Source organism: Apteryx rowi, unplaced genomic scaffold, assembly GCF_003343035.1.
Source record: "Apteryx rowi isolate R43461 unplaced genomic scaffold, aptRow1 scaffold_117, whole genome shotgun sequence".
In the NCBI taxonomy this organism is placed as follows: domain Eukaryota; kingdom Metazoa; phylum Chordata; class Aves; order Apterygiformes; family Apterygidae; genus Apteryx; species Apteryx rowi.
In genome coordinates this window covers 339,890-367,223 of record NW_020447386.1, presented here as the reverse complement: position 1 = coordinate 367,223, position 27,334 = coordinate 339,890, and the positions used below count along the sequence as shown (strand labels likewise).

General features: G+C 42.1%; 1 protein-coding gene across 1 annotated transcript; it reads right to left on the bottom strand.

Moving 5' to 3' along the window:
• On the bottom strand, positions 1-26,886 carry SRD5A2 (steroid 5 alpha-reductase 2). The gene is made up of 5 exons (XM_026082439.1): positions 26,597-26,886; positions 5,398-5,561; positions 1,848-1,949; positions 646-796; positions 1-75 (listed from the first exon to the last, which is right to left on the bottom strand). The coding sequence occupies exons 1-5, from the start codon at positions 26,878-26,880 to the stop codon at positions 9-11; spliced, it is 768 nt and encodes a 255-aa protein (XP_025938224.1). The 5' UTR covers positions 26,881-26,886; the 3' UTR covers positions 1-8.
• Positions 26,887-27,334: the final 448 nt, after the last annotated feature.

Below are 27,334 nucleotides of genomic sequence, written 5' to 3'. Positions count from 1 at the left end.
TCCGATCATTAAAAAACAAAAGGAATCAAGGCTTTCCTTGATTTTGGATAGTCCGTAAATGTCTTGAGGTAGTACCTGAAAGAAAATAAGCAAGAGAGTGAAACTGCATACATGCAAGAAAACTGCACAGTTTCAATATAGCTCAGCTGAAGAACCTTAAAACTCCTCCAAACTACCTCGTTTTGTAACCTGTATGAGTTACTCTGCAAAAGACTTGTCCCAAAAGATTTACACCAGGTTATTTAATTAAATGGAAACTGGTAATAAAATTAAGATTATAACAGACCTAAAGTAGAAACTTTAGGAGTTCAGAGCATAGGACCATATCTATTCCAGTGTTGCAAAGGGATCCCTAGGACAGGTCCACATTTACAAAGTTCAGTAAAAAGAGGCCTTGACATGGCTGAAACAGTAAYGTAACTCATGTTAGATTAAATGACTATCATATTCACTCAACAAGAGTTCCAGCCCACTGCTGTACTTTTAGCCAGTCACAAATAGGCCGATAAACTTTCCATACATAATATTGAATTTCAGTTTTTCTTGAATTCTGGCCCTGCTCCTGTGCCCCTCCCTGGCATTTTGCAAACTCAATTCCAAGAGCAAGCAGCAACATACTGCAAGAAACAGTTTGGATTTTGATACCTGTGATGGTGATAAGCACGTGGCCCAATGCAGCAAAGAGTAAAAAAGGCAAAGGCAAAAGCTGGTAGGGACCAGGTCGCTATGGCAAAGCCAAACCATTCCACAATTTCTCCAAAGTAGTTGGCTCCAGAAACATAGGTGAACAGTCCCCCTGCATTGAAAGACAAAACACATATTTTTCACAATCATCTCATGCACATGAAAAGTCCTTTCCCATAAAGTCGGCAACAAAGCACTGTACTTTTCTTATTCAGAGCCCATAAAAGAAACCTAAAATCACTTCCCTGAAGCCAGTGGAGCCAAGCCAAAGTACAAAGAGGATCTTGTACAGGGCTCTTGTACAAGTACAAGAATCAGAGGTGATTCTAACCCAGAGGCTTCCAACACTTTCACAATCATTCATTTTCATTTAGAGAAGGACATAACGAAGTCCGTTATCAGAATTATTAAAATTAGAATTCAGTGAATTCTCTTCTGGCCTTAAAAATATTTTGCAACTCCACTACCTTTGGGGAATGCAAAATCTGGGCCTCAGTTTTGGATCTTAGCTAATCACAGAATCTACAAGAGGCAGGCAAGTATTGGAGGTAAGTGAGATATTTGGAGGAGAGAAATTACTATCCATTACAAGCCAGCAGAATGAGACAAGACCAAAACCAGGAAGCTCCTGGATCCCCATACCTACTTCTCTACAGAGCTAGAGATTTCCTAATTCACTGCTCTGGCCCATGGCCACTCTTCCTCACCAAGCCCTGCCTTGAAGGAGACAGAGTGGAAATTCTATGCCTTGCATCCTTACTGTTATTTTTTTTCCCTAAAGTTTACACTTTAAATCTCCCTTTTGCAATGTAAGAAGTCCATTTCTTCTTCTTGGACATGGAGAAGAATATTTCCTTCTTTGCAGCTGCCTTTTACATGGCTAAAACCTCTTATTACGTCCCACTTCAATCATCTCTAAATTACCCAACCCATTTCCTACAATCTTTCATCACAGTTCATGTTTTCCAGACGCTCTTCTTGCTCCCTGTGGAGTCTCTCTGGCCAGCCTCCACTAGTCCCTGCCACTCAGAAGGACATCTGGACCAAGTACCTGAGTGAAACTGTCATTACTGCTATTATTGTTGTTTTGCTGTGTATTGTTCTTCAGTCAGAAAACATGATCTGTCCTACTTTCTTTAAGGAGGAGGGGGACAAAAATATACCTTGTGGAATCTTGTAGGTGACTTCGCCTGGTTTCCTCAGCTGGCGCAGCAGGAGATCACTGTGAATATTGATCCCCATTCCAAGCAAAAATAAGAGAAGGCCTAAGAAACAGAAATGATAAATGGGTTAGAAAGATGGTTCCTGGTCTGTCCACTTACACCTACTCCAGGGACTTAAGCACATTTGTCAGGTTCATTTTTGGAGCAAGCAGATATAATACCTAAGCCAAATGGGATGGATTCCTTTTCAAGACAAAAGTTGTGCTTTTTGATATACTACTGAGAAAGCTACTGAACTGGAAAAGTAAAAATGAGTTATGGCAAAATAAATGTATATCTCTGTGTCAGTTGTGGGATCAGAGTCACCTGGGATCACCTGCACTGGATAGCTTCAGTGCGGAAAGCAATCCTGCACAGAAAGGTGTGAACCCTGAGCGTGCTGTTTTGTCAGTGAAACCTGGGCAACTTTCTGCTGGTGTGAGAGAAAGCTGGACTTCCCAGCTGGTCATATTCACCTTTTATTGAATGTCAAATGGGAGGGTGAAGTGTCTGACTGCTGTAAGAGAAAACAGAGCTGTTAAGGATGATTAAGGGAGGGGATGCTGGGTGGCTCCCTGGGGTAAGCAACATGTGTGCGCTCCAAAACCAGAGGGCAGGTCAACACTCAATTTTCAAGAAGGACTTGGGTCAGCACAGATATCACAGAGACAGAGACTAAAAGACAAAAGGGTCAAGAAACATCTCTGCACACAGATCTGCAGATACTGCAATTGTTCATCAGGTTTTTTGCCATCATGCTTTGGTCAACCTCTATGTCTCATTCTCAGCTGAAGAGCAGAGCTTGGTGCTACTGAGTGCCACCAGCCAGAGCAGCTCAGGTGAGGACAGTTGCTTTTTTGTCTGCTGAAAGAATGACTGTCAGATGCCTCAAGGTTCCTTACTGGGTCCCACAGGTATGTTCATTAATGATCTAGAAAGAGGGATGAGCAATGAGCAAAGCTGCAGATAACACAAAGTCCCTTAAAGACTAGCAAAGACATGTCTCAGAGATAAAAATGCAGGTGAGCAGGCAGTGTGATGGCAACTGAAATGAAGTGCAGTGAATTCAGTAACCCAAAATAATGCAAGTTAGGAAAAAAACACATTAATCATACAGCATTTGGGTTCTAAACCTGCTTCTTCCTTTCAGGCAGTTAGTGAAAAAAGCCTGCAACTGTAGTAAAAAAAAATATTAGGAGTAGAGTAGAATATTGAATATTGTCTCAAATTGTCTCTCAGTTGTCTCAAATCAGAGATATTGGCCCATCTACACTGCGGGAAGGCATTGCTGGCTGGCCAATATTGAGAAATAAACAGAGAAGGACATGAAAAAGTTCTCATAAAGAAAGACTGGAACCATTATAGACGTGAGAAAATATATAATATAATGAACAGCAAGGAGAAACACCAAAAAGGAACATTCAGTTAGCTAAGAAGATTCCAAATTAATAAAAGGAAATATTAAATTCAGGACTTGCTGCTATCAGGGTATCACTGAGCTCAGTCATTCAGCAGTGTCCAGGAGGGGGCTGAGCAGCTATCTGCATATGGAGAGTCCCCAGGGATATCAGATGGTATTGGGATGGGATGGGGTGTTTGGGAGTAGGGGGGGGACTGGGAAAGAAAACATCAAAGAGAAGTGGGTGCTGGAGGAATCTGAGATTTCTGACAAGATCCTGACAGCAGCTGAACGGAAAGGTAAGGGAATAGGCAAAGGATCTGAGATGGCGGCTTATTTTGGGTTGCTGAGGACAAGGTGGGTATGTATCCAGAAAGGTCAGCTCAAGGCAGGAAAGGGATCGTCTGCCTGTCACTGGAGGAGAGCCCTGCCATCCTTCTCCCCACTGGAGGAGAGTACTTTGCCCCCRGCTTCTTTGCCAGCTGCTGCTTGCTCTTCTTCTTCCTGAGGCATCTCTTAGAGCAGGGAAAAGTGGAAAAGAGTAGTGGACAGCCTGCTAGCAGGCTATATACCACATCCACGTTGATGACAGTCAGCCACAGCTATGGACATTACTTCAGAGTATTCAGCAGAGTAACTGCTGAGCTGTAGGCAAGTTTCATTATTCTCATTTTACAGCTGGAGAAACAGGAGCACAAACAGCACAAATGTATCCAGCACCTCACCGGAGCCAGGAAGGGAACCTACGCCTGAGCGCAGTTCGGTCCACTGGCAGCGAGGCCCTTTGGATAGGGCTATATGCACGCGCACAGAGCAGTTAGCCGCTCACTGGAGATTGCTGACAGTTGCTGGCCAGAATGATTCATTGACCAGACTCTGTTTAGCTGCAAAATTAGAGGCATTTGCTTGAGGAACTCCGCAGGTGACATGCCCTACATTTCATGCCACATTAGACACTGAGGAAACCATCCTTAACAATCAGGAAGTAAGGAAAGAAATAGAGATGGAGTGTGCTAGGATGACATGTAGAAAAAAGACTAAGTGCTGGTAATACTTCACAATGCTGGTAGCAACAGAAAGTTGATAAGAGTCTGTAGAGGAGTACATTGCTAGCCTCATTGTTTTGTTTAAAAGTTATTTAATATTTCAAGTATTGCTTATACTGATTTCCTTTTTTTTGCACTGAATGTATATTTTTATTTATCATGCAAATTGTGTGGTGTGGTGGGGGGTTTTGATGGCTATGGAAGCTGTTACTAAACAACACCCAGAGTTTTTAAAATGTGATGCTATCTGAAAAGCCTGATCTTGGATCCACAGCAAGAAACAGTGTACAGAAAGTACCTTGGTCACTTCATACTTGTGACATCCAAAACATTTCCTCAGACTTCTATGTTAACCTTCATTTCTACACATGTATTTAAATATCAACCCGCTATGCAGGCACCATATGTGTAATGCCACCTAGCTGCTCTATCATAGTTATTCTCTCAGAGAATTTACAAGGCCAAATTCAGTTAGGCTATTAAGCTACTGAATATAAAGGAACTGTATTAACATACAACCTGACTGTGCATGCTCTCTAATCTGCCCATATGCCTTACACAAGAAAAAAAGAGCCCTTTTTCTCTAAAGTCTCATTTATGCTGGGGTTTTGCCCTTCTTTTCTCTGTTASTCAGAATAGCTGCATCAAGTTCAAACCTCCACGGCGGGAAAACCAAGCCACAGCTTGCACTTGCGCACGGCCACTGCTTGGTAGACATTTCTGGCTGAACAAGGGCAAACCCCTGTTCAGATGAGGCCTGAGATTGCATCTCCTGAGCCCAAAGCAGCAGGATACTCTAGTGTGGTGTCAGTAAAACAAGGCTGGCGATTTGAGACTGTGCTCTCATATCTTACATCGTGCACCTTCAAAGGTGGCTGCCTAGCAAAAAAAGAAGAAAAAAAGGCATTGTGCATTTGATTATTTTATCTAGGCCAGCAGGAAGGTTTTATGCTGATTTCTATCACAACTGATTTGACTCACATGTTCAGTGAAGATTAGGACACAATTCAAAATGCTTACAAATTGCTTGGAGATTAGATCTTGGGAATCCTGCAGCTGTAATTACCTGATGTAAATCTGATGTCAGTGCACCAATCATTTGGATACTCAGCGCAGTAAATCAGGTAGTACCCCTGAAGGAAGCCATTATAGATACAGAATAACGTGCCAAAGAAAAGCAATTGCAGTGGGAAAGGTCTGCCTCTAGTGAAGAAGGGGTAAATAAATGTCCTAAGGTAGATAAGAAAACAAAGTCAGACCAGAAAAAAAATGTTAGCACATTACACATGATAACATTGTATTTGCAATTTCTCTGTTTGAGGAAGAAAATCTTTAATAAAACATAAAATATTTAAAAGGTCAATAAAGATTAAAAAAATGGAAGGCGACTGTAACAAAATCAGACTATCCAACAACTAACAGGAATGTGAAATGTTGCAGATACCCACATTTTACTGGTCCTCCTGGACYGAACACAGGGTGGGGAGCTAGAAATCTCCACTCCAGAGTCACCATGGCCTTGAGAATATCTCTCTGCCTTGTTTTGCCCTTGTTGGTAAAATGAGGAACCGTTGCCCACAAGCAGCACTTTCATATTAAAACCTTTGCTGCCCCTCACTGTAGCGTTGCAGAGGGCTGAGCGAAGGAGGCTGCAGAGGCATATGGGCACCCTGGTGTTCAAACTGCAGTAGTGGGGGGCAGTGCCAGTTGCAATATTGCACAGACCTGTCCCTGAGGGCCTTTGTGCCCGGTGGTGGATGGAGTCCATGGCTGTGTGGACACCCCTCTGGCTCACCTATTCCCTGAGTTATCTAGCCTGAGGTATAATCCCTTTTCCCAGCACATCATCTGGCCTCTCCCTCTCCTCTCACAGACCTCCCCACTCAGCCCTGACCGACAGCAGCTCTGCTCTGCTCAGGCACTTTGGCGCAGAGGCAGAGCAGTGTTGTTGGCTGCTGGGGAGAGCTGCTCTGCCCCCAGGCCCTGCCTCTCCTCCCTGCTTTCAAACCTTCCTCTAAAATGAGAAGAGCTAAAAACCTAATTTTAAAATGCCAAATGACAAGATTTTCATGGATCTGCAGTGACTAGGGCTTTCTCAGACAAAAGTTGTTCTTTGACCAGCATTAACATTTGTAGGAACAAATAATTTGTGATTGTATAATTTTAATTTTCACTTATCTTCAGTTCAGGTAAGCCTCTCAGGGCAACCTCAGCTTATCCTTGGGGGAGTGAATTGGAGACGTTATATTCATGAAATTTAGGTATTTTCATACCTGGCCAATTAAGTTCTGTGTGTGGTAAAATCTAAACCCTTTCTGTTCTTTCTTTTGCCCTCTTGGGCTTTACATTTTGCTTATCATACTAGTATATGAGTGCTACTGATAGGTTATCCACATCCCAGGTTGCCAATATGAACTAAAGTAAGCTGAGACATAAAATGTCACAACATTATAAATCTAGCTTAAATCGTATCAAGCATGTCTAGAAGTGAGTAAGCTGAGTACAAGCAACAACATGTTAATGTATTCACTGCTTTCCAAAGCAAGGTGAGTCAATTTTCTGGCAATTAAGACAGTAGTTGTGATGCAGAAGTGCTAAATATTTCTAAATGTAGTGAAAGCAAAGAAGTACAGAAAATATTTTTCAGGCTGTGGTATCACATTTGTCGTATTTACTACAGCATGGAAAGGAATGCTCTTTGGAGTAATGTTAGCAATTATTGGTTTTGCCCTTCAGAAATGTGATGCTGGAATTATAAGTAAGCGAGGTCAGCTTTAGCAATCAAACCTGCCTGTTGAAATAATATTGACAAACTGGATCTGAACAGATATGAGAAGAAGTGGGAAACTTGCAAATAGAAACTCGGGAAAGCAGACTGTATAAAAGAAAGGATGATATCAGAACCATGCACAGTGAGTTTAGAAGGACAGTTTACACAGGAGGTTGGAGTGGGACTCACAGTGCTTCATCCTTTGTCAAAAACAGGAATGCTGGAGAATCTCTTAATTTTTATAGCTGATGTGAACGGATGTTTGTGCCACCCAGATTTCACTATTTCTAGCATGTACTGGCATTTCTCAATTCCCAGGAAAGCTGATTGTTCCCATGATGCTTCCTGATTCTGCTGTTGCAATATAAAAGTTGTACACCCTTGGGTGGTGACTTGTCCAGGAGACTTTACAGTAACAGGAGGGCAAAAATGAGACATAGACCTATCTACTGTGGATGCAGTGGATGCAGGACAGACGGAACCTGCATGCAAAGTGTAAGGACAATCTCAGGGGAGACAGCAGGCATCAGCTTTTTTTATTTCGAGGGARTAAAATGCTGGCATGGCTGAAATCCTGCCTCATGGGAGTTTTGAAAGTCCAAGTCAGGATTTCATCCAAAAATCTTTGTTGTGGAGCAACTTCTCCGAGGAAATTGGCTTGGGACTGTACTTCCACAGGCCAGATTCTGTTCTCTATTTCTGAACAATGCCATGAAGCCTCTGTTTTAATACAGTGCTTGTCAACTTGTAGTATATAGCTACTTGAGGGTGCACAAACTATTCCCAATGGATTTTGAAAAGGCTACTGAGAAAAGTGAGCACATTCAATAGGTTTAAATATTCCATACAAGAGTCTGCCTATCTACTGGAATTATTTTGCAGCGTGCAAATCAAAAGAAGATCCAAGACCACTGTTTTAGAATACATAYCAAAAACTGGCCTTTTGGAGTTGGACCAAAGACACATTTGACCTTTTTCTTTCATTACAGTACTGATGACTAATCCTTTAGTCCTTTATCATCTGTACTGGCCAAAGCTGCTGCATCTGACTAAAGCATTGCCAACAACTTCCTTTTACATGAGTGAATAATAAATTATTCATCTTCGTTTCCATCATTTATTTTCCAGAAGAACAGATTTTGAAGAGAAAATTATAAGAAAATGCTCTCTGTCACTGACAGCTTGTCAAATTTCATCTTAYAGATATTAGTCCAGCTCCCTTGAAAACACCAGAGACCCTCACCCAGACTGGAGGAAATTATAGATTTGTTCTTCTTTCCACAAAAGATGCCAGTCTTTTTACAAATATTATCATAATCCACTAACAGTGGGCTCTCAGCCCTCCTCCAACAGCTTGTAAATTAGAGATACTTATGCAGCTGCTATGCCTTTTCCTCTCCAGAGCCTGGATGCAGTAGTTCAGAGAGTAGCAGCTCATGCTTTTCAGTTCAGAGGATGTAGGTGTTTCCAGTTCTCAATAGGTGGTTTATACCTGGGGCAGCCAGTTGAGAGCTCAGGGCTGGCGGCTGGGGATGGGTGACACCTGGCTCCCTCCCATGCATGCTCTGCATCAGCCAGTGGGACACCAGCCTACTGCTGTACCTGGCCACCTAGCTCTCTGCCACCAAACCCTCTCCAGGGGCTAACTGGGATGAATGGGGGGCCAGGAATCTGAGATGTTGCAAAGGTGGGGGTCCTGGTCTGCATCACTGGCAAGGATGAACCAACATGCTGAATGGTGCCTTGGAAACATTTCTAAGCATTCAGGACTCCACACACTCCAGCTCCTTGCCCATCCCCCTGACACATGAAGATATGACATCAAAAAAGGTGAGGAGTCCTGGGAGCCCACGTGAGGGCCCTGAGCCCAGGCAGCCAGAGCTCCAGGAGGGGGATACTTGCAGAGCCCTTGCAGCCCACTTGTATGCTGAGCTGACTCCATGGCCCGCTGGGGACACACATTGGAAAATCCTTCACTGAGTAGTGAGTATGTGCATACTCATGGCAGGATTCACCCATTAGGCTGAGTTGTGACCCTTCCAGTTCCCGCATCACTGGAACTGTGCAAAACCATCAGATAAATACAATCACTTGCTGGTCTAAGGCCCAGTTCTGTAAACTCCTCTTAAATCATAGTCCAGTGACTGTGGTGGGAACAAGAGGACTTTCTTTTTATTTTGATCGGGAAGATTAACATATCTAGCTACACAAGGTTAGAATCAGCTCTCCCTTCAGAACCACATCCAAGACATCCTCCTTCCATGTTCCTCCAATGAGCTTTGGATAAACTTTTGGTCATTATAATTTAAGGAACAAGAAAGATATACATAGCACTGAAACACAATACAACTGTATAAAACAACGGTAAACCTGTAATGTCAGGTTCATTTCTGATTATTCTGTCTAAAAAAAATTTGCTCAGTCTATCCTTGTTAGGATAAACTCAGTCTATGCTTGGGCTGTTTTGTGATTCATCCAACAAGGCACCTGTTCCTAAAGTCACTCTTTCCTGGGGGTGTCCTAGTAGCCCAGGTTCTGTGCTGGATAAAGACTTGTGGCAGGAGCAGACTCATCTTTTCTGGGAAAGGGACACAGGCATGCATCTGATGAAGGGATGGGAGGACTGAGGAAATCCTGAGACAGATGGCACCATGCTCGGATTTGATAAGTTCTTGAGAAAAAGGGCAAAGGAGAGCAGAAAGGCTGGGCAGCACTAGTTTAAAACAAAGCCAGCAGAAATGTAGGAGGGTTCAGAGATGAGAGGCAACATGAGAAGAGGCCTGGAAGGGTCTTCCATACTGAACCATTAAGGCTGCTAAATTTGGACTGGAGATAATAAGAAGAGACATAATACAGATAAAAAGTAACAGGCAATATTAAAAACAATCTATCTGGGGGAGCTGAATAGCAGTGCCCAAGAGTTTTGATGAAACTGAAAGGAAGTAAGATCAAATGCAATGAAAAGAATTATTTTTTATGCAATACACAAAGAAGATTGAAGTAAAGAGCTCAGTAGGACTAGAAGAAGAGGGATTACCACTGGTTACAGACACAGGCCGTTCCTTTAATAAAGAGGAGAAAAAGTCTAAGCATTTGGAATGCACATTCATTTACATATTTCAGGGGATAAATCAAATTCCAATTAAGAGATGCAGAAGGCAGCCTCTCCTCTGGGCGACTGCCCACCATTTACYGCGCTCTCCTTTGAATGATCCATTATTGGCTTCTGCCAGAGACTGGATACTGACTATGATGGACTTCCGCTCTAATCCTGTATGATAACTTCAGTATTTCATAATGTCGCACATCTCATCTAACAACATAGCACACAAACTGAGCAAGTTAAAAATGACTGAGTAAACTCCCTGGAAGAGATAAGCAATTGCTTAACGTTTAGGAGCAGAGCTCCAGAGAGATACTCGCTGTCCCAGAAAGGCTGAAACCATGGGTGGTAGCACTTGCAGAAGCCAACTGCATCTTACACTGACAAAGGGAATCCACAATTGTGCTTGACTTTTGCCCTTTGAACCTTTGTTGCTGTGTTAGAAAAGATCAGTTGCTTACAACAGCATTTGAATAAAGTGGGGTGATAGGAAAAATCTACAAATATTTGCAAAAACATGTTAATCTGATGTGAATGACTAAAAATAAAATGCTGCTTCTACATTGCTGTCAATCACTGCTGAGAAAAAAAATAGGATGCATTTAACCTCAGATAAATTTAAGGAATCTGAGTAACATAATGATGAATTCTAACACTGTAAATCAGTCATTCTGACAATCTAGCACTAGTCAGTACTGCCTAATTGATTGTTACAAATTTTATGTATGTGATAGAATTAGCAAAGGAATAAGTCCTTTTCACATTGCATATAAGTATTAGTAGATTAGTAAAGCAGCTGAAAACAAGAAGTAAAAGTAAAAGGACAGGACCTAATAATGAGTATTTGTTTTTAATCAGTAAAGAACTATGTGGGCTTGACTCCAAGAGAATTATTTTTGCTCTTTTAAATTCATTACAACAGCAGACAGGTTTCAAATGGGTTTTCCAAGTCTGCCTATAAATTAATCCCTTGCTCCTCTTCTTCTTCAATCATTTCTGAAGCTGTCCCTGGCAAAAATCTGTTATCTCCCAGTGATTACCAGCATCTAGTCAGAACCAGCGAAGAAGAATTCTTCCTTTTACTGATATGAACCTAAAGCATTGAATCACTGGAATCTTTTCTATTGACCTTAACAGGTATAGAAACAGGCCTTATACTTCAACTATTATGCATTTTCTAAAGGGAAACCAAGAATAGAATTCTTGGGGTTGGTGCATTAACAAGCTACATCAGCAAGTTACAATCAGTACACATTTATATTTGTATATTTGTTTCTCAAATATTTCCATTTTTGAGTACAAACACCAAATAGGTTTTAAATCCCCTTAATTATGAAATATTATTTTATTTATGCTTGCTATTAGCTAACAACTGATGTCTCCCAGTTCATTTGTAATATTGAAAGTAGATTTGGATGAAAGTTGAACTTAAAATTGGGAAAAATGGACTGAGTGCCCATAACTAAAAGGGAATAAAGTAAGAGCTTAGCAGCTGCTTGAAATCTTTCTCACCATCACCTGCCAAACTGGGCAAATTATTTGGAAGAACTGTGATTTTTTTTCAAATATTTTGCTCTTTAATAACCAAAGATGGAAAAGTGAAGCTAATAAAATAAAGCAACTACTGCCTGTGTACATATTCCTGCTGGAATCAGTACCATCTTGTTCAGATTGCAGTTTGCCCGCAGACACTACACAGGGAAGGACTGGAGTCCAGGATGTATAACATGACAGACTTCTTTTGTTTAAAAAGCCAAAGTCTCATATCTGCAACAGCATCCTAATCTGGGAGTGCTATATGTCTACAATAGCAGAAGGCAGGACTCATTTCTATATTTAACTTAGGTAACCCTATTTTCTTAAAATAGGTTTGTTGACTGAAGGTATTGACACAAATTGGATATATTATGGGAAAAAGAGGGTAGCAGCAGAAGGCATTCCATGTCTTGACCTTAGTAAGACCTTAGTAAAACTTTTTACAGTCTCACATGTCAATCTCATAAGTAGCTTGGGTATTCCTGATTTAGAGGATGCTATTTGAAGTGGTTGCAAAATTGGTTGAAATATTATATCAAGAAATAGTTAGCAATAGTCCACTATCAAACCAGAAGGATATTGTGAGTAAGATTCTGCAAAAGAGTTCTCTGGTACTATTTAGTTTTTCCATAAATGGTTTGCATCTTGAAAAAAATGAGTATTCTTAATATATTTGTGGATGGCAAAGCTCTGGGAGATGTTGAGCACACCATGAGTGGGGGCTAGAATTCACAATAATCTTGAAATCTTGGTTTCATAGTTTAAAACAGTAGATTTGATCCAAAAAATACAATGGCAAAATACTATACGTGGATAAGACTGACCAAATGTAAAAGACAAGCTGGAGAACAACCTGAAGTAATCTTTCCACTCTGCATGGTGGTAGCGGGCACTTAAATTAGGCTGTGTCCAGCTGAACTCTGCACCTCAAGAAAGATAAGGACAAAGTGGAAGCAGTCCAGAGGAAATTAACAGCAGTCTAGGAAATGGGACCTATGAAAAAAGACTGAAAAACTTGGGGTTGTTTAACCTAAGAGAAAACCAATGGATGACATTATAACAATTTACAACTATATAAAAAGTTGCTGCAAAGAAGAAAGGAATAAAACATTCTTCCTGTCTACTGAGAACACAATAAGATGTAATTGGCCCAAGCTGCTATATGGTAAATTTATCTTAAACTTCAGGAAAGGACAGTGAAGCACTGGAACAGATTGGCTGAAGGGTTGGAGGAATCTCTATCACTGGCAGTGTTTACGACTGACAAACATCTGTCAGGAACGGTGTACATGTGACTGATCCTTAGACTAATCTTTCTATGTAGTCTTTCTATGTCTATGTAGTTTACCCTGCAGTTGCAATCCTGGGCTGTTGCAGACCAGGTCATTACAGCATACTGGAACTCACAGAGGTCTCTCCTGTGCTCTCACTAATTTCATTCTTATAGGCCAAAGCACTGAGAAGAAAAATCAAGAACTGTATGTGGCCAAGAACTGTCTGGAAGAGGAACTTGGAGCTATCTTGGTGAGAGAAAGGCTCCAACAGGGAACCGGGGTGCAGGAAAGAGATCTGGAACTAGTTGAGAGCAAAGAAACTAGTACAGGGAAAATTTTTGCTCAGGGTGCAAACTGAGCTCAATGCCAGGCCAGCTATCTCCATCAAAACCCTGACTAAACTTGGTCCAGATTTATGCTTAGATGAAAGGTACAGGACAGGACTAGGGTCAACCTGACTAGATGGATTGTGGTTCAGACAAATGTACAGATTTCACAGTGCTTCATGCTTGCCTCTGCTACTTGGTAATATCCAAAGGGCAGTAGTGCTTAAAGATTATGAGAATATTTGTTGTTTTATCTAAGCAATGGTGTGTCAAAGGCTTAGCCAGCCAAAGTGTATATTTCAGCAAGGTATCTCACTCTTTTCTTCTCCAGAAATAACCACTTGATATTTATGAAGATAGATCACTTTGTTCCTATTGCTAGACTACGGGTGTCTGCCAAAAGCATGAAGCGTGCCAGAGTAACTTAACCAGACACTATGCTAGCACTTTGAAAACCTCACTGCTCCACTGGAGYAGAGAGTTCAAAAAGTTCACAGGGGCTCAGAATCTGAGCAGAACAAAAGGACATATCTACTTGAAAAATAGTATGAATTCCAAGCATGTACAAATTTTTGCTCTTACAATGCGCTTATCAGAGAAAGTGTAATTATTTTCCATGAGTGGTCCACATGTGGCTGAGCAATGACCTAAGAGAGCCAGATGTTTTGTAAGCTATCCCTCTCCAAAGCTAAATCTTCATCAGAATGTATCCTGCTGACATAAACTAGACTTTATATCTGTTGAGAAAGTTCTTGGAGAGTTGTGAGATTGCTAATAGTCCTTACAAGATACTTAACTGGCTTTTTCTACTCTAGTGATTCCCTCTTTGTCCTCTTTCATGTCTAAACTCCTACTCTTTCTCCATTTTGATCTTCCTCTTCCTCACTTTGTCCTTTCTTTGTCTTTCCTTCTTCAGACTCACACCTCTTTTATGGCTCTTCATATACTTTTTTCCATTTAAGACTTGCACCGTATCTCTTGCAGCACTACTACTGCACTTTGCCTTTCTCTCCTTCATTGTAGTGTTTTCACCTTTGTCCCTCTCTCTTTGCAATTATGGCTGTTCATCTTCAGCAACAGGACTGTACCCCTCAGGCTTCCTAGCAGGTCGTTGTTCCCTCTGCAGCAACATTTCTGAATCCTGTAGCGGGAAATGACTCAGCAATGACACAGGATTAGTATGGTTTATACTGACCTATACCTAGAACCGCATCATGCTTCCTGTATTATTTAACCCTGAATTCCATTGTCTTTGCACTGTCTCRACAGTTGCAGTTTTCAATAAACTACAAATTGTTTGCATGGTTGGAAAATATAGCAGCATTGATCTATACAGTTGCCAAGGGAGAGGCTGGCCATTCATTCCAGTAGCAAGGTTGTGTGCCTCTGGGCCTTAGGGGAGGTGCAGACCTCTCAGGTTTCCTCTTTCTCTGCCCCTACATCCCCATGCAATTGGTTTGTGTGAGGGAGAAAGGGGCCAAGTACCTGGCAATGGTGGGTTTCCAGTGCCAGGCTCTAGTTGGGGAGGGTGTCGACTCTTGGGTACACATGAGCCAGCGTGCTCACTGCTCCCACTCACAGCCAACAGGCTCACAGCTGCCTTGGTCAGGCCAAGCAGCTGCCTCTAGCATGAGGGTCACAGAGCAAGAACGACACTTCGGGGCTACAGGAACTCAGATACARACCCAAGGACATGAGCACATGAGGTTGGAGCCAGCTGTGGGACTCTCACCCTCAGCACAAGCGACTTGACACATCTGGGGTGTTTATTCTGCTGTGTGAAGCAGTTTGAGATTGTAAGCTATGTGTTGCTGCAAAAAAATCGATCTGTGAGAAATGCAGTTTCTTGCTAGCCCTGTTCTACAGCTGCTCCCATCAACAACAGTTCAAAGCCCTACCTTCGCTGATAGGGCTTACATCTTTCACCATGCACCAGGATCACAGTAGAAGGATTTTTGACTATTTCATCATTTCCCACAGAGTTCGGAAGTGCAGCACTGGGTCATCTTCTAGCTTATTTGTTACCATGCAGTGAAATGCCCTAAGAAGCTGAAAGATTCAGCAACAAACCTCTGCAGCAGTTTAGGCCTGCTGCATTCTGGGAAAGTCCTCTTCATAACCATAATGGCTAGAAACACTACATATATTTTTTCACCAAAGTTTGAGCCTAGTTCTTGGAAAGGAAATTTTCAAACCTTATTAATAGACTTACTCCTTGTGCATATTCAACAACATATCTAACTAAACAATTGCAACATTTAAAATTATTTTTCATCTCTGATAGTTTTGCACACTCAGAATGGCTAAAACAAATGTCTTGGGTGAGTGTTATTAAAAACATGATGTCTCAGTAAATTGCACTTGTCAGACCAAGCTCTGTCCTCTGTTAAGTCTATATTTCAAACTAATTCAAAAGCAGTAAGGATGAACATGATTTTTGAAGGAAGACAAATTTGAAAGCCAAAATATATCACTATTGATATAGCAGTAAGGCAAGTAAAGCAGTAAGGAACTTACATTCTTGGGGCTGACACTGTATTTGAAGGCACGTTGATGAGTGTAATCATTTTTACTAGTAGACTACGTAAGTTTGAAATGGAAATCACTAACAAAAACATGAAACTCCAACCTGCATATCTAAAAATTACAGGAAGTCGGCTCCACGCTGAAATATTTTAAGGTCATGTTTGCACAGGCGTGTGTTTTGGGTCTCAAGGTTTACTGAGTATGTTCAACTTGATTAATTTTCAATAACCCCCATCCATCCCCCAGTAATTTGCAGCATCCTGACACTATTCGTCAGGATCTCAGACACGCCCTTCTATCAGTAGTTTAATCCCACCAAATTCTATAGCTGGTAACCAAAAAGTTGTTTTATCTTTCAGAAGGGTAAATAATGTTAATGTTAAAAATTATCATTTCCAAGCCTTTAGGCGCACATTTTGAAGAACACTGGTTGAAATGTCTTACATTTGGAAAGGTAGTAATCCAAATTCCTTCTGAAGTGGTATGGCCTCATGGGATCCGAGGCAGTACATACATATAAAGAGGAACCAAATTCAAAATAGCCAGTTCACGTCCTGAATTTGTGCTCACAATAAAAATGATGAGAGGACTTAATATCCTACCTTTTTTCCTAAAGAAAAGAGCTACTCTGGGCTGATTCTGAGTCACAGTCATCTTTGGTCCCCCCCCCCCCCATACATACATTACATTAAAAATTCCCTAACATTGAAAGTTACTAATCAAACACTAAAAGCATAGAAAGCATCAGTATTGCAGTCCCTTGCTCTGGGTTTACCCTGATACTGCCCTTACCTGACCTTCTTTTTATCTCTTCCTACCCTCTACTCCTGACWGTAAGCTTCACAGCATTTTTCACTTCTCTGCATTCAAGACAGATTGTATTCTCCTAGCCTGTGCTGCCAGGACCCCATTTGGGAGACCATTTCTTCTCTGTTGAGTACTCTATTAGCCAGAAGTATGACTGGAATGAAAAGTCCAGCTCTGCCCCTCCAGTCCTGGCCTGGAGAATGCTTGGCTGGATCGCAAAGACTCACACATGTTGGTTCTGCTTATAGTCTCAGAGGAACCAGCACCTGCTCAGTGCAGGTGGACTCTTTAAAGATGTTAGCTGACAAACTTTATGTCCCTGAACAAATACAAATGCTTTTTTCAGAAACAGCTCTGCCAAGTTTAGATTGCTTTTTCTGGGAACAGCCAGAGACACATCCCTCCACTTTAGTAACCTTAAACCAGGCCAAGTTTCAAAACATGAATGCTTTAATGCTTCTTTGTTTAAAAAGGTTATAAAGAGAAGCAAACAAACACAAAGAACCCAACAGCATAATGCAAATCCAACTTTATTTTCCTCTCATTGGTTGTTTTCAGGAGTGGCAAAAGTTTTATAGATGCATGTACATTGTCCTGCCCCAGACGTGTGACAGGCAGTCACTGGAAGGTCTACTTAGGATAACTTTCCAGAGGTATTTGCATGTGTAGATCTACCAGGAGACCACACTAATGTGGCTAGACAGCTTTGAGTAGTCTAGCTAGCTTGGTCAGAGCTCTCTTTAGTCTTTCTGCCCCATTCCAAACAATGACATGAAGGCCCAGCTTAAGGGGATTTGGCTTTCTAGCAAAGCAGCCCAACCCATCTTTACCAGTATGAGAAAGCACCACACGTTCTCTCTGTCCCAGGACCTGCTCCTGCACAGTCCTGCATAGGAAGTGATCTGCTCTGTAACATCTCAGATACACAAACAAATTTTCTCTAGCAGACAGCACAATTCCTTGCAGACACCTTGATACAGTGACATTTTCTAACGACATTTCTGTGAGGCAGTATCCTAGCGGAAAGTGTTGGAATAAGCTGTTGAAAACTAGCAAAGTTGTAAACAAAACAGTGTCATATATGGCAAATGTTGACTGTGACTGTTGCTACTCTATTACATGTTCATAAAGGTGAATTAGGAAGGAAGAGGTCAAAAGCAACTTCCTTCAACTGTGATCTTTTTTTGATTGCTATTGCTGGTCACATTTCAGTGTACATTTATGGGACTGGTAGAGCTTTCTGCTGGTCCTTAGGTATCAAAACTGTAGGGAATAGGGTTTTGAAAGTGCAGCACAAGAGAAAATTTAGCTGTTCTTAGACTGATCACTGAATTTGGATCTATAGAAAAATGTATACATTTTTCTTCCTGTTAGTTGACTTTTCCCACCTTCCCATACAGAATATTTTAACCCAGTTTTAGTATTAGAATAGATATTTTAAAAGAGATCATTTCAGTTTCATTGCTATCGTTGTATCTATGAGATGTTCCAAAATAATTACAATGTCAGCTAAGYAGGCAGCAAAGACTAACATAGTTCCTTTGTTCAAACAAGTGTGGATGCACATGATTTTCAGGAATTTTAATTATTTGACCAAAATCAGTAAGGATGACCCTACTGATCACTTTGCCTGCCACATTTAAATCAACACCTAGAGGGAGAGAAGGTCACTTAAAGGTATGTGACTTAAGAATGATCACTTTATTTATAGATTGAAAGTATTTTTTCATCATAATTATTCTTAAGCAAAATGACTTTAATTTTGAAGGAGGTACCAAGAATACAACTTAAACTAGAGGAAATTCAATAGATGGAGCACCTGGGATGGGCATATATTTATAGTTGTAATATCAGAAGGTTATTTCATAGACTTTTATTCTTATCTGACCTCCCCAAAACTGGGAAGTGGCATACTATTACAAGCTTTTGAGTACACAAGGGGCCTTGTTAAAGTTTGTCCTTTTGTTCAACTATATTTGGTGGCTTAATAAAAAAATACTACCTCTCTCCATAGAGGTTGCCTCTCTTACAGTCTTAGGTAAGAAATGCCAAAAAAAACAGATTTGTGGACCTTGAAAGAGCAAAATCTACAACAAAATTTCCTGCTGCACATATGAAATGAACCTTAACATCTCTTTCTTGCTTTTTATTTCCTACTTAAGAGAGCAGCATTTAGCCATTAGTAAGGGAATACTAAAGGCATCCCATGGTTAAAGCAAGTAATTTCTTTGTTTGGCAGAAGCAGTATTATTTTAAAGCAAAAACACTTACTAAGACTCCTGCATATTATTTAAACTTTTAGTATAGCCCTTTATAACTCTGCTTTTCTAATATGGACAGCAGGAGTCCAGTAATGCAAATCCAGGTCTTTACATCCTCATCAGTCTTGCCAAAGCTCAGTAGCCTATGCAGTTCAGTGCTCAGAATGTATCTTTCAATAAGACTTTAATCTCTCAGGATATAAAGTGTTATAACTTCCATGCCTGGCCCAGACCCCACATAGGCAAGGTCAGAGGGACCTGCCTGCACCTTGGTGGCAGCCTTGCAGCCAGGACTTCAGGTCTCTGACCAGAAGTAGGGGCTGTTATTTGAACCGCTCTCTCCAGAGCCGGCTGGGACTGAGCACCCAACAAACCTTAGTGTATTTATCAAGGACAGGCAAATAAGAGTGACAGAGGTGTTTCAGAGGGAGCATGAATACTGCTTTAGCTATGGCCCTGCTCCAGGTAGCAAAGATGGAACCAAAAAAAAAAAAACTTCTGTGACCTGGTCCGCATGTACTGTTCTTTCCCTTCTTCTGGAGGACAGAAAAGACTTCTGGTATATGAAGCTTAGGCCAATGGACTGCAAGGCAACAACTAGTCATCAGTTATAATACTGGAATCATAAATTKTAATACTGTGCAGCTCTCAAGAACACAAAAACTTCCTGAACAACCAGATTTGGGAATTATTGCCTTACGTGACACAATAGGAGGGGCATGGCCTGATGGGGAATGGACAGCAGGAGAACGGCAGAGAGAAAACCTTGGGGGTAACTGCAAAACTCTAAAGGATTGTGAAGTTGCCAGATGAATCTTCACTGGTAATGATAAAACAGCACAAATAAATAGGCATCATATAGAAATATAATGTTAACAGACATGGTTTTTTTGAAAGCAGTGAAGGAATATAAAAGTCTAAGTTATCTCTGTGGAAATTCTTCCTGTACAAATGAGAAAAAGAAATATTATGTGGGTACACTTCGGGCTGGGCAACAACTACAGGCTTCTAAAACATTAGGCCATATTCCAGTAGAAACAGAATGTATAGATAGGACTATTTGTGCTCCTAGCTGGGAAGACAATCAACTAGTCTACTATGAAGGCACAATTAGAAGGGTATTTACTAATGCTAGAGGAGACTGCAAGGAAGCAAACTCAATACCAGCACTAGATATGTGAACATATTAAACTTCTGTGGCAAAGAATGTGAAGAGAAGATGTTTTTGTTGACTATTCATACATTAATTTGAGGAGCCTGGGTAAAAACAGCAATAAATCTAATATTTTCATTGATAAGAAGAAATGAGAAATGGTCAGCATTACTAAAACCCATGGGGATGAGTTGCAAAAAGTTGAACTGATTGATTGGGAAGCATGGAATATGTAAACAAGGTAAGGCGAATGGCCAGCCCACATTAGGGATGTCACTACCAAATTTAGAGTTACTGATAGGTCTAAACATCACAAGACACCATGCAAATGTATTACTCTATAGCTAGTGAAGCCCAAAGAGGAGTCTGGTTAGGGTCTATTGCAAAACACTGAAGTGAAGCAAATCAGAGAATAAGATTAGTTACTTGTCAGATACTTGTGTTTTGTGTGTTGGGAGATGAATGATGTTAGGAGACAGAGGTTTCATGAGGCCACTACTAAAAACATCTTTAGTTCTTGATGCTTAATGATAATKACTTTCTAAGACCAAAGGATAAAATAACTATTTTGATGGAGAAAATTAATTTCTGATTTGGAAGCTGTTGGTTATTATGTGGTCTGATTATATTCAGTATTAGCAAGGAGAGTCCCACTTAGCAATCTATACTTCAAATTTAATCTAACATCTATTTATCTACTTGGTGTTTCAAAAAGCATAGTTAAAAACCCACACGAACTAATATGAAATACCTTTAAAAATTATGAGCAAAATTAATTTATAAACGATTTACTCATTCAGGGCTTACACCCATCTGCATTTCTCTGGAGGCCTGAGCTGCTCTTCTCACTGATCATGAATAGGTGCACCTATACAAGAAAATAACCAGTGTGTCCAGGTAAATGCTGCAACTGCCAGACCAACCAGGCAGTGCAGGTAGGCTTTGAAAGGGAGTACACAAGCCACACTAGGCGGAGTTGGGAGTAGGGAGCATCTTTTTTTTTTCTCCTCCCCAACTCAGTTTTGGAGGGAAGGAAACTGGACAGAGAGGTGTGTAAAAGGAAAACTGCACACGGAATACTGTTTTCAAATGTTCCTGGTTTCCCATTCTTTTGCCATAAAAAACTGTTTTTCCTGATCTTTTTAGGAAGGTCTCAATTTGTAGAAAATTAAGTACAAGCACACCAGATGGGTCATCTGCAACCAAAGGGGTTTTGGAGGGATCCAGCTGCTTAATGCCTGTCTGATTTACTTGAGTGTTCTTCAAAACGAAAACAGCAAATTTAAAGATTATTTTTTATGGTAACAGAGTAAAAGGTTACACTCCTGACTACAAAATTGGAAACAAAGTTGCAAGAGAAGAAAATAGATAATAAAATATAATTCTAGATGGTATTTGAAACTGAAATGCCTCCTTAGATTGCTGGTGCCTCTGCTACTGTGGGGCAGAGAGGGGGACCAAATGCAGCACTCTGTCTTTCACTCCAATATCTCCAGGATTGTCTTGTCTATTGTAGCTCACTCAGACAAGACTTTATCCCCACCACTGTTCAAAGTGGCATCCCTTCTGCTCCCTCATCCATCTGTCTTTCTCACTTCTTGCCTGGTTCCAGTTCTAGCAGGAATGCAGCATTAGGGTTTATATGAAATTCGGTTGTGATGTCTTTCTCTCATCCAGTATTTTATTCTCCTCCTTTGTTTCTTAAAGTTGGACTGCAAAATAAGAATGCAGCAATCTTCTCCCTGCTACCTGAGGGCTTCAGCTGGCATTCTCACTGTATTCCTTAACCAGCACAGCCCCTCTAGCAGGAGGGATTGTATTACAAACCACATTCCAACCAAAATAATTTATAAATCATTTCTCACAAGACGAATTCCTTTACACACATCTTATACCACTCATCATTTTCAGCTCACGGCCAGCTTTTCATAGAGATTGCATATACAGATGGCAGACTTGGCATTAAGTGCTTCTCTCAGTTTCTTCCCCCTTCCCTCTGCCTCTCCATCTCATTAGTTTTGGATGCCCTACCATCACACTTGTCCTGACTTTCATGAAAGTGAAGAAGCTATAGCTTACCTAAAACAGATGTAAGAAGCTCAGATTTTTATAGGATGTTTGCCTTAGCACCACAAGGCATTTGGATTTTATTAAATCCACACCATGCTGCAGTAATAAAGAGCACATTTGGAAGACGAAGAGCTGGCTAACTAAGGATGGCAGACAAAGAGTCAGGGGATGGGATTTGAGATTCCTCCGTTCCCTCCCCTCCACGGCAAAAGCAGCAGTAAAAGCAGTCTGCCTTTAACCCTTCATGAAAGCCAGAGGGAATGCACCATGTTGTGCTTGCCACAAAGAGAGAGACTGCTGCCTAGTGGTGGCAGAGCAGGGCGAAGCATGTACTGCTATTACGGTTCACCAGAGGCAGCTGGGCTGCTGCTCCTGGGCCAAGGAGGGAAGGGGGCAAGACCTCCTTCTTGCATCCTCTGGGACAGAAGATCCCAGAACATTAGATGATGCTAGAGGAGGGGTTGGCTCTTCAGCCAGCAGTCCCTGCTTAGGTGGCAGTCTCCCACTTCCTTCTGCAGTTGGCTGGACAGGAGCATGCAGCATGCCAAACCTGGCTCGCTGGGCTCTGGGCAACCAGAGAGATCCTACAAAGTCCTTGTCAAAGAGGAGTCATCAGCATTAGCCCAAGTAGTTTCCAGCAGAGGACTGCAGAGGTCCTTACAACACTCCTCAGCATACTCCTCAATGATCTGACAATAAATATAAAATCATCACTGATAAAATTGGCGGATGGCACACATTCTAGACAAGGATGAATATCCATGTGGGTAGGACAGCCATACTGAGCATTAAGCCCATTTGGAAAAATTACTTTCAAATCAAGCAAATGCAGCCCATATAAATACAAGCCATCCCCAAAGAGTGGTAGATTGTAACCTTGGAAAGCAGTGACACCAGGGTGGGATGGGTGCTCAGAGCAGCCTGGAACCTCACAGGGGTTGCTGGTATGTCTCCAAGGCAAAAAGCATCATTTTGATCTGTAAGCATGGGAGCAGCACACAGGACTGGGAAGGTGATATTGTCTCTAGATATGCTACTACAACTCTGATACTGTAATCTACATCCAGTACTGATGTGTTCGTTTTTCAAAAGGATGTAGGAAAGGAGGAAAGGAAAAAAGCCACAGAAATCATCCAAGGGCTAAGGGAAAAAATGTTTTGCAGTGAGGGCTTTCAGCTGCAGTTCAATGACATGATAAATCTGTTTCAGGATGCCTCAGATCAAATAAAAAATGTTGAAGCTACATGACACCACGTGCAAAAGCAGGACAAAGTCATTTTGCAAGTTTAAACCTGTTCCTAAATTTATGAAAAGGTAACTTTATCCTGACAGACTTCATGCTGGGTGAAGTATCATGTGTCTGCACCACTATAATTCGATGTCAGATCAGCTCATGTCTGTTCCCCTGTAGCTAGCCTAAAGCCKCCAGAAAAACATAACCCAGCATAAACACCATATCGTGTGCAGTAGCTAATTAATCAGAAATACGATCATGTGCTCCTGTATTATCTGGATCACATTGGTGCAGATGGAGGTCCTGACAGCTCTGTAACAAGCAGATTGAAAGATGATCTGATTACTGTGTAAGTGACATCATGGTAAGAAAATACTGAAGGATACTATGGGGCGCTTTAAATTAGCACAGAGAAATAGCAAGCACCTTTGGGAGGAAACTGAGACTAATCAAATTCAAGTAAGAAATTTTAAACACATTATTTAAGCAATAGTGAAGACCTACAAGAGTAAACTACCAAAGAAAACAGTGGATTCTCCATAGAAAATGATGGATTCTCTATCTTCTGAAGTCTTCAAATCAAGACTTGAAGAAATTCTGAAATACATGCTTCATCCAAACACAAACTACTGGGGCAGCACAGCTAGTCATAATATACAGAAAGGCAGAATAGATAGCATAGCAATCTGTTAAAAATCTGTGTTTCTCTAATGCACTCCTTCCATGCCTACATCTAATCGAAACTTTTCTTATACATGGATGTTTGGTGTAAGAGGTGTGACACAACTAGGAATGACAAAAGCTTCCCCGTGGAGAGAAGGACATCACTAAATTTTGCAAGAATGCATGAAGTAACTTTTCTCTGTACAAAATAGTATATTTTCAAAGAAACATACAGGAATGCTTAAATACAGATGTCAGATGATCAGTAGTAAAAGTAGGAGCAGATTAACAAAAACAGATTCAGAATTAAAAGGGGCACAGCTTTATTCACTTCAAAACTCCAGAGTCAGAGAGAAAAACTTCAGCAGGGTACATCCATTAAGTAAATGTAGTTTTATTACTGATGAAGTGTAATGTACATTTTACTCATTATACTTGCAGACAAGTATAATCATGAAAATATTTAAAAACTGTTGTTAGGTTATTTCTATTAAAGGTCTTTGTGTCTGATAAGAAATTTAAAAATATCAAGATACATTTTGGTTGTTATTTCAAAATGCTGAACATCTTTTCAAATACCATATGTCAGTTGGCTAGCAAATGAAATGAGGAAAAACTCCTCATTTGTTCTTTTTGTTCCTCTTTTACCTAATAATATAGCACTAATTTTTAATATAATATTTCAGATACGAATTGATTCAATAGAGTCTCAGAATGGCTTGTATGAGAAAAGGCTGCACACTATAAAAATAATACTGGAATAACATACTGTATTAGAAACAAAATAGTCTGCTACCTAGACTTGGTTAAAATGAGGGCTTTAATTTTCAGACGGGAAACAGAATACTCCAGCCAGAGATGAAGACTTCCCCAAACTATTTAAGAAAATGTGTGAAAACACAGTGCTTCTGCTTAAGTCTAGCAGTAACATTGGAAAAGAACCACTGACTCAACAAATATAAGCATACAGAGTAGGGTAACATTTCTTTCAGTTATCTAGTTGTGGTCATTGATTTCCGTGTTTCTGAAACTATCAGAAATCCTTGAGAATAGGAGAATGAATTAAAGTAAATTTAGTATGACTACATATAATTAACACACCTGGCTAAGTGGGAGCTAAATGTGTCACAGTAGTGTCTTCCAGCTAACTTAGAGTAAAAAAAGGAAAAAACAACACTAATCATAATGAATATATCTGTAACATGACTATGTTTTAGCACCTGAAACCATTCTCCTATTTTGAACTTACCTACAACAACCTAGAGTTTCTATCCCTAAACTGTCTCCCTAACTCCAGAGACACTGCAGCTGGATTTTCAACATGTTGATTTTGGTTGAGATGCAAATAATCATTTTTAATCAATTCTTATATGCATGTTTTGTATTGCTGGCAAAGAAAATAAACATAGAAATAGGAATTGGGATAAAAATGGCAAACCAGCTCAGAAATAAAGTTTTGCTTTGGAAGTTAGATAGCTCTTTACTACATAATGACATAACACAGATACATGCACATGCCATTTGTGAAAAGTCAGTTTTTTCATGAACAGATAATCAAAAAAAATCAAATTCCTTATGAGAGTACTCTGTGGAAAATGGAAGTGAAACAGAAGATAAAATACACACAGCTCATTATGTAGAAAGATATATTCCTGTGATATACTCCAGGCACTTCAGAACCAAGTCACATTGACTGCAGACCTTACTCTTTCTTGGAGCTCCTGATCAGTACATATAGAATTAATTGCAAAGACAAAGCATGTAGCAACATCTGATACGGTGGAATTTGTGAATATAAAGATCTTATGGACCAAGAGAAACCACTACGTAGGTAGTAAAATGGGAGTAACGAATTGGGCATAAAAAACCAACTTTTGTGTTGTGGTATAGAAAGCCTTCAGTTACTTTGTTTTTTCATACGCTAAATACACATTAATACAGCTCATTCAGTACTTGCTCTCTTACTGCAGCTGTGCTGTACTGTTTTTGCATTCGGGCTGTCCTCACTTGTATTCCCACGTCTCTGACTGGCGGTGGGTGCTGCTCCCTGCGCTGCGTGTGCACTGCGGTTCTCCTTTCCGCACCTCGCATGTGCCTTGACATAACAGTTGGATTAATTTCATCCCCTTGCTCCAGCTTAGCGCAACCTTCTTCTTTTTTTTTTTTTTTTTTTTTAAACTAAACATCTAAAGCATACATCATCTCTCCCAGCTTAAAGCATCCGAGTACCACCTGCTCCTTGCCCCGGCTGCTAGGACGGGGGAGAGGAGCCGACTCGCCTGGCTCCTGCGTGTGGAGCCCACCACGGCGGCGCCCCCCCCGCGCCGTTTTGCAGCGCTAAAAGAGCCGCGTGTCGCACGGAGGGGCGCGATCCTGCGCCGGCCCCGCCGCCCACCCGGCCCGGGCTGCTCGCGCTGCCGCAGCCTCGCTCCGCGTCCTGTTTCTCCGTGTTTTCTCAGGCCGGGGGGCGGCCGCCCCGCTCCCCGCCGCTGGCCCCCGAGCGCGCCCGCGGGAGCGGGGCAGCGCTGCCCGGCGGCGGTACCTGTAGAAGTAGTGCCAGCAGAAGAGGCAGCAGAGGAGGCGGCAGCCCAGCGGCTCGAGGCGCGGCGGGCTGCGCAGCGCCAGCAGCAGCGCGGGCACCAGGAAGGAGGGCAGCTCCTGCAGGAACCAGGCGCAGCGCGCCGGCAGCCGGCCCCGCGGCCGGCACAGCCGCTCCTCGTGCTTCCCGTAGCGGGACGGCACCCGCAGGTACAGCGAGAGCTGCAGCAGCGCCAGGGCGCCCAGCAGCGAGCTGAGGGCCAGCACCAGGCTCGGGAAGCACTGCATGCTCGGGGGCGGCAGGGGCGCCGGGCAGCGCGGGGCACCGAGGCGAACAGCCCTCGGCCAGCGCTGGTCCCGGCCTTATTAGAGCCGCGGCGGTCACCCCGCCCCGCCGCGCTGCCTCCCATCGCCCGGGCTCGTCAGAGGGCGCAGTCCCTCTTGCCGGCGCGGGCGAGGCGCCCCACCCTGCCCTGAGGGGAGCTGCCCCCCGCGGCCGGCCCGGTCCCGTCCCCTCCGCCGGCCCCTGCGCCCGGCGCGGCCCCCCTGGGCGGCGTGTGGGGTCTCGCGCCGCGGGTAACGGCTGCGAGGGCGGCGGTTGGCGGCCGGCGCGAGGGAGGTCGCTGACGGGACGCGAGGCTCCACGCAGCCGGCGAGGGCGCCTCAGGGGTGAAGGCGCAGCCTGGGGGCCGGGGAAGCGGGCTYCTGCACGCAGACGCCCGGTGTGACTTCCAGCAAGAAG

Coding starts and splice junctions, on each gene's coding strand:
- SRD5A2 (XM_026082439.1), bottom strand. CDS start 26,880: ATGCAGTGCTTCCCGAGCCTGGTGCTGGCCCTCAGCTCGCTGCTGGGC. Junction 5,562..26,596: donor TGCTGGCACTACTTCTACAG/GTACCGCCGCCG, acceptor TATCTACCTTAG/GACATTTATTTACCCCTTCT. Junction 1,950..5,397: donor TGACATCAGATTTACATCAG/GTAATTACAGCT, acceptor TCTGTTTCTTAG/GCCTTCTCTTATTTTTGCTT.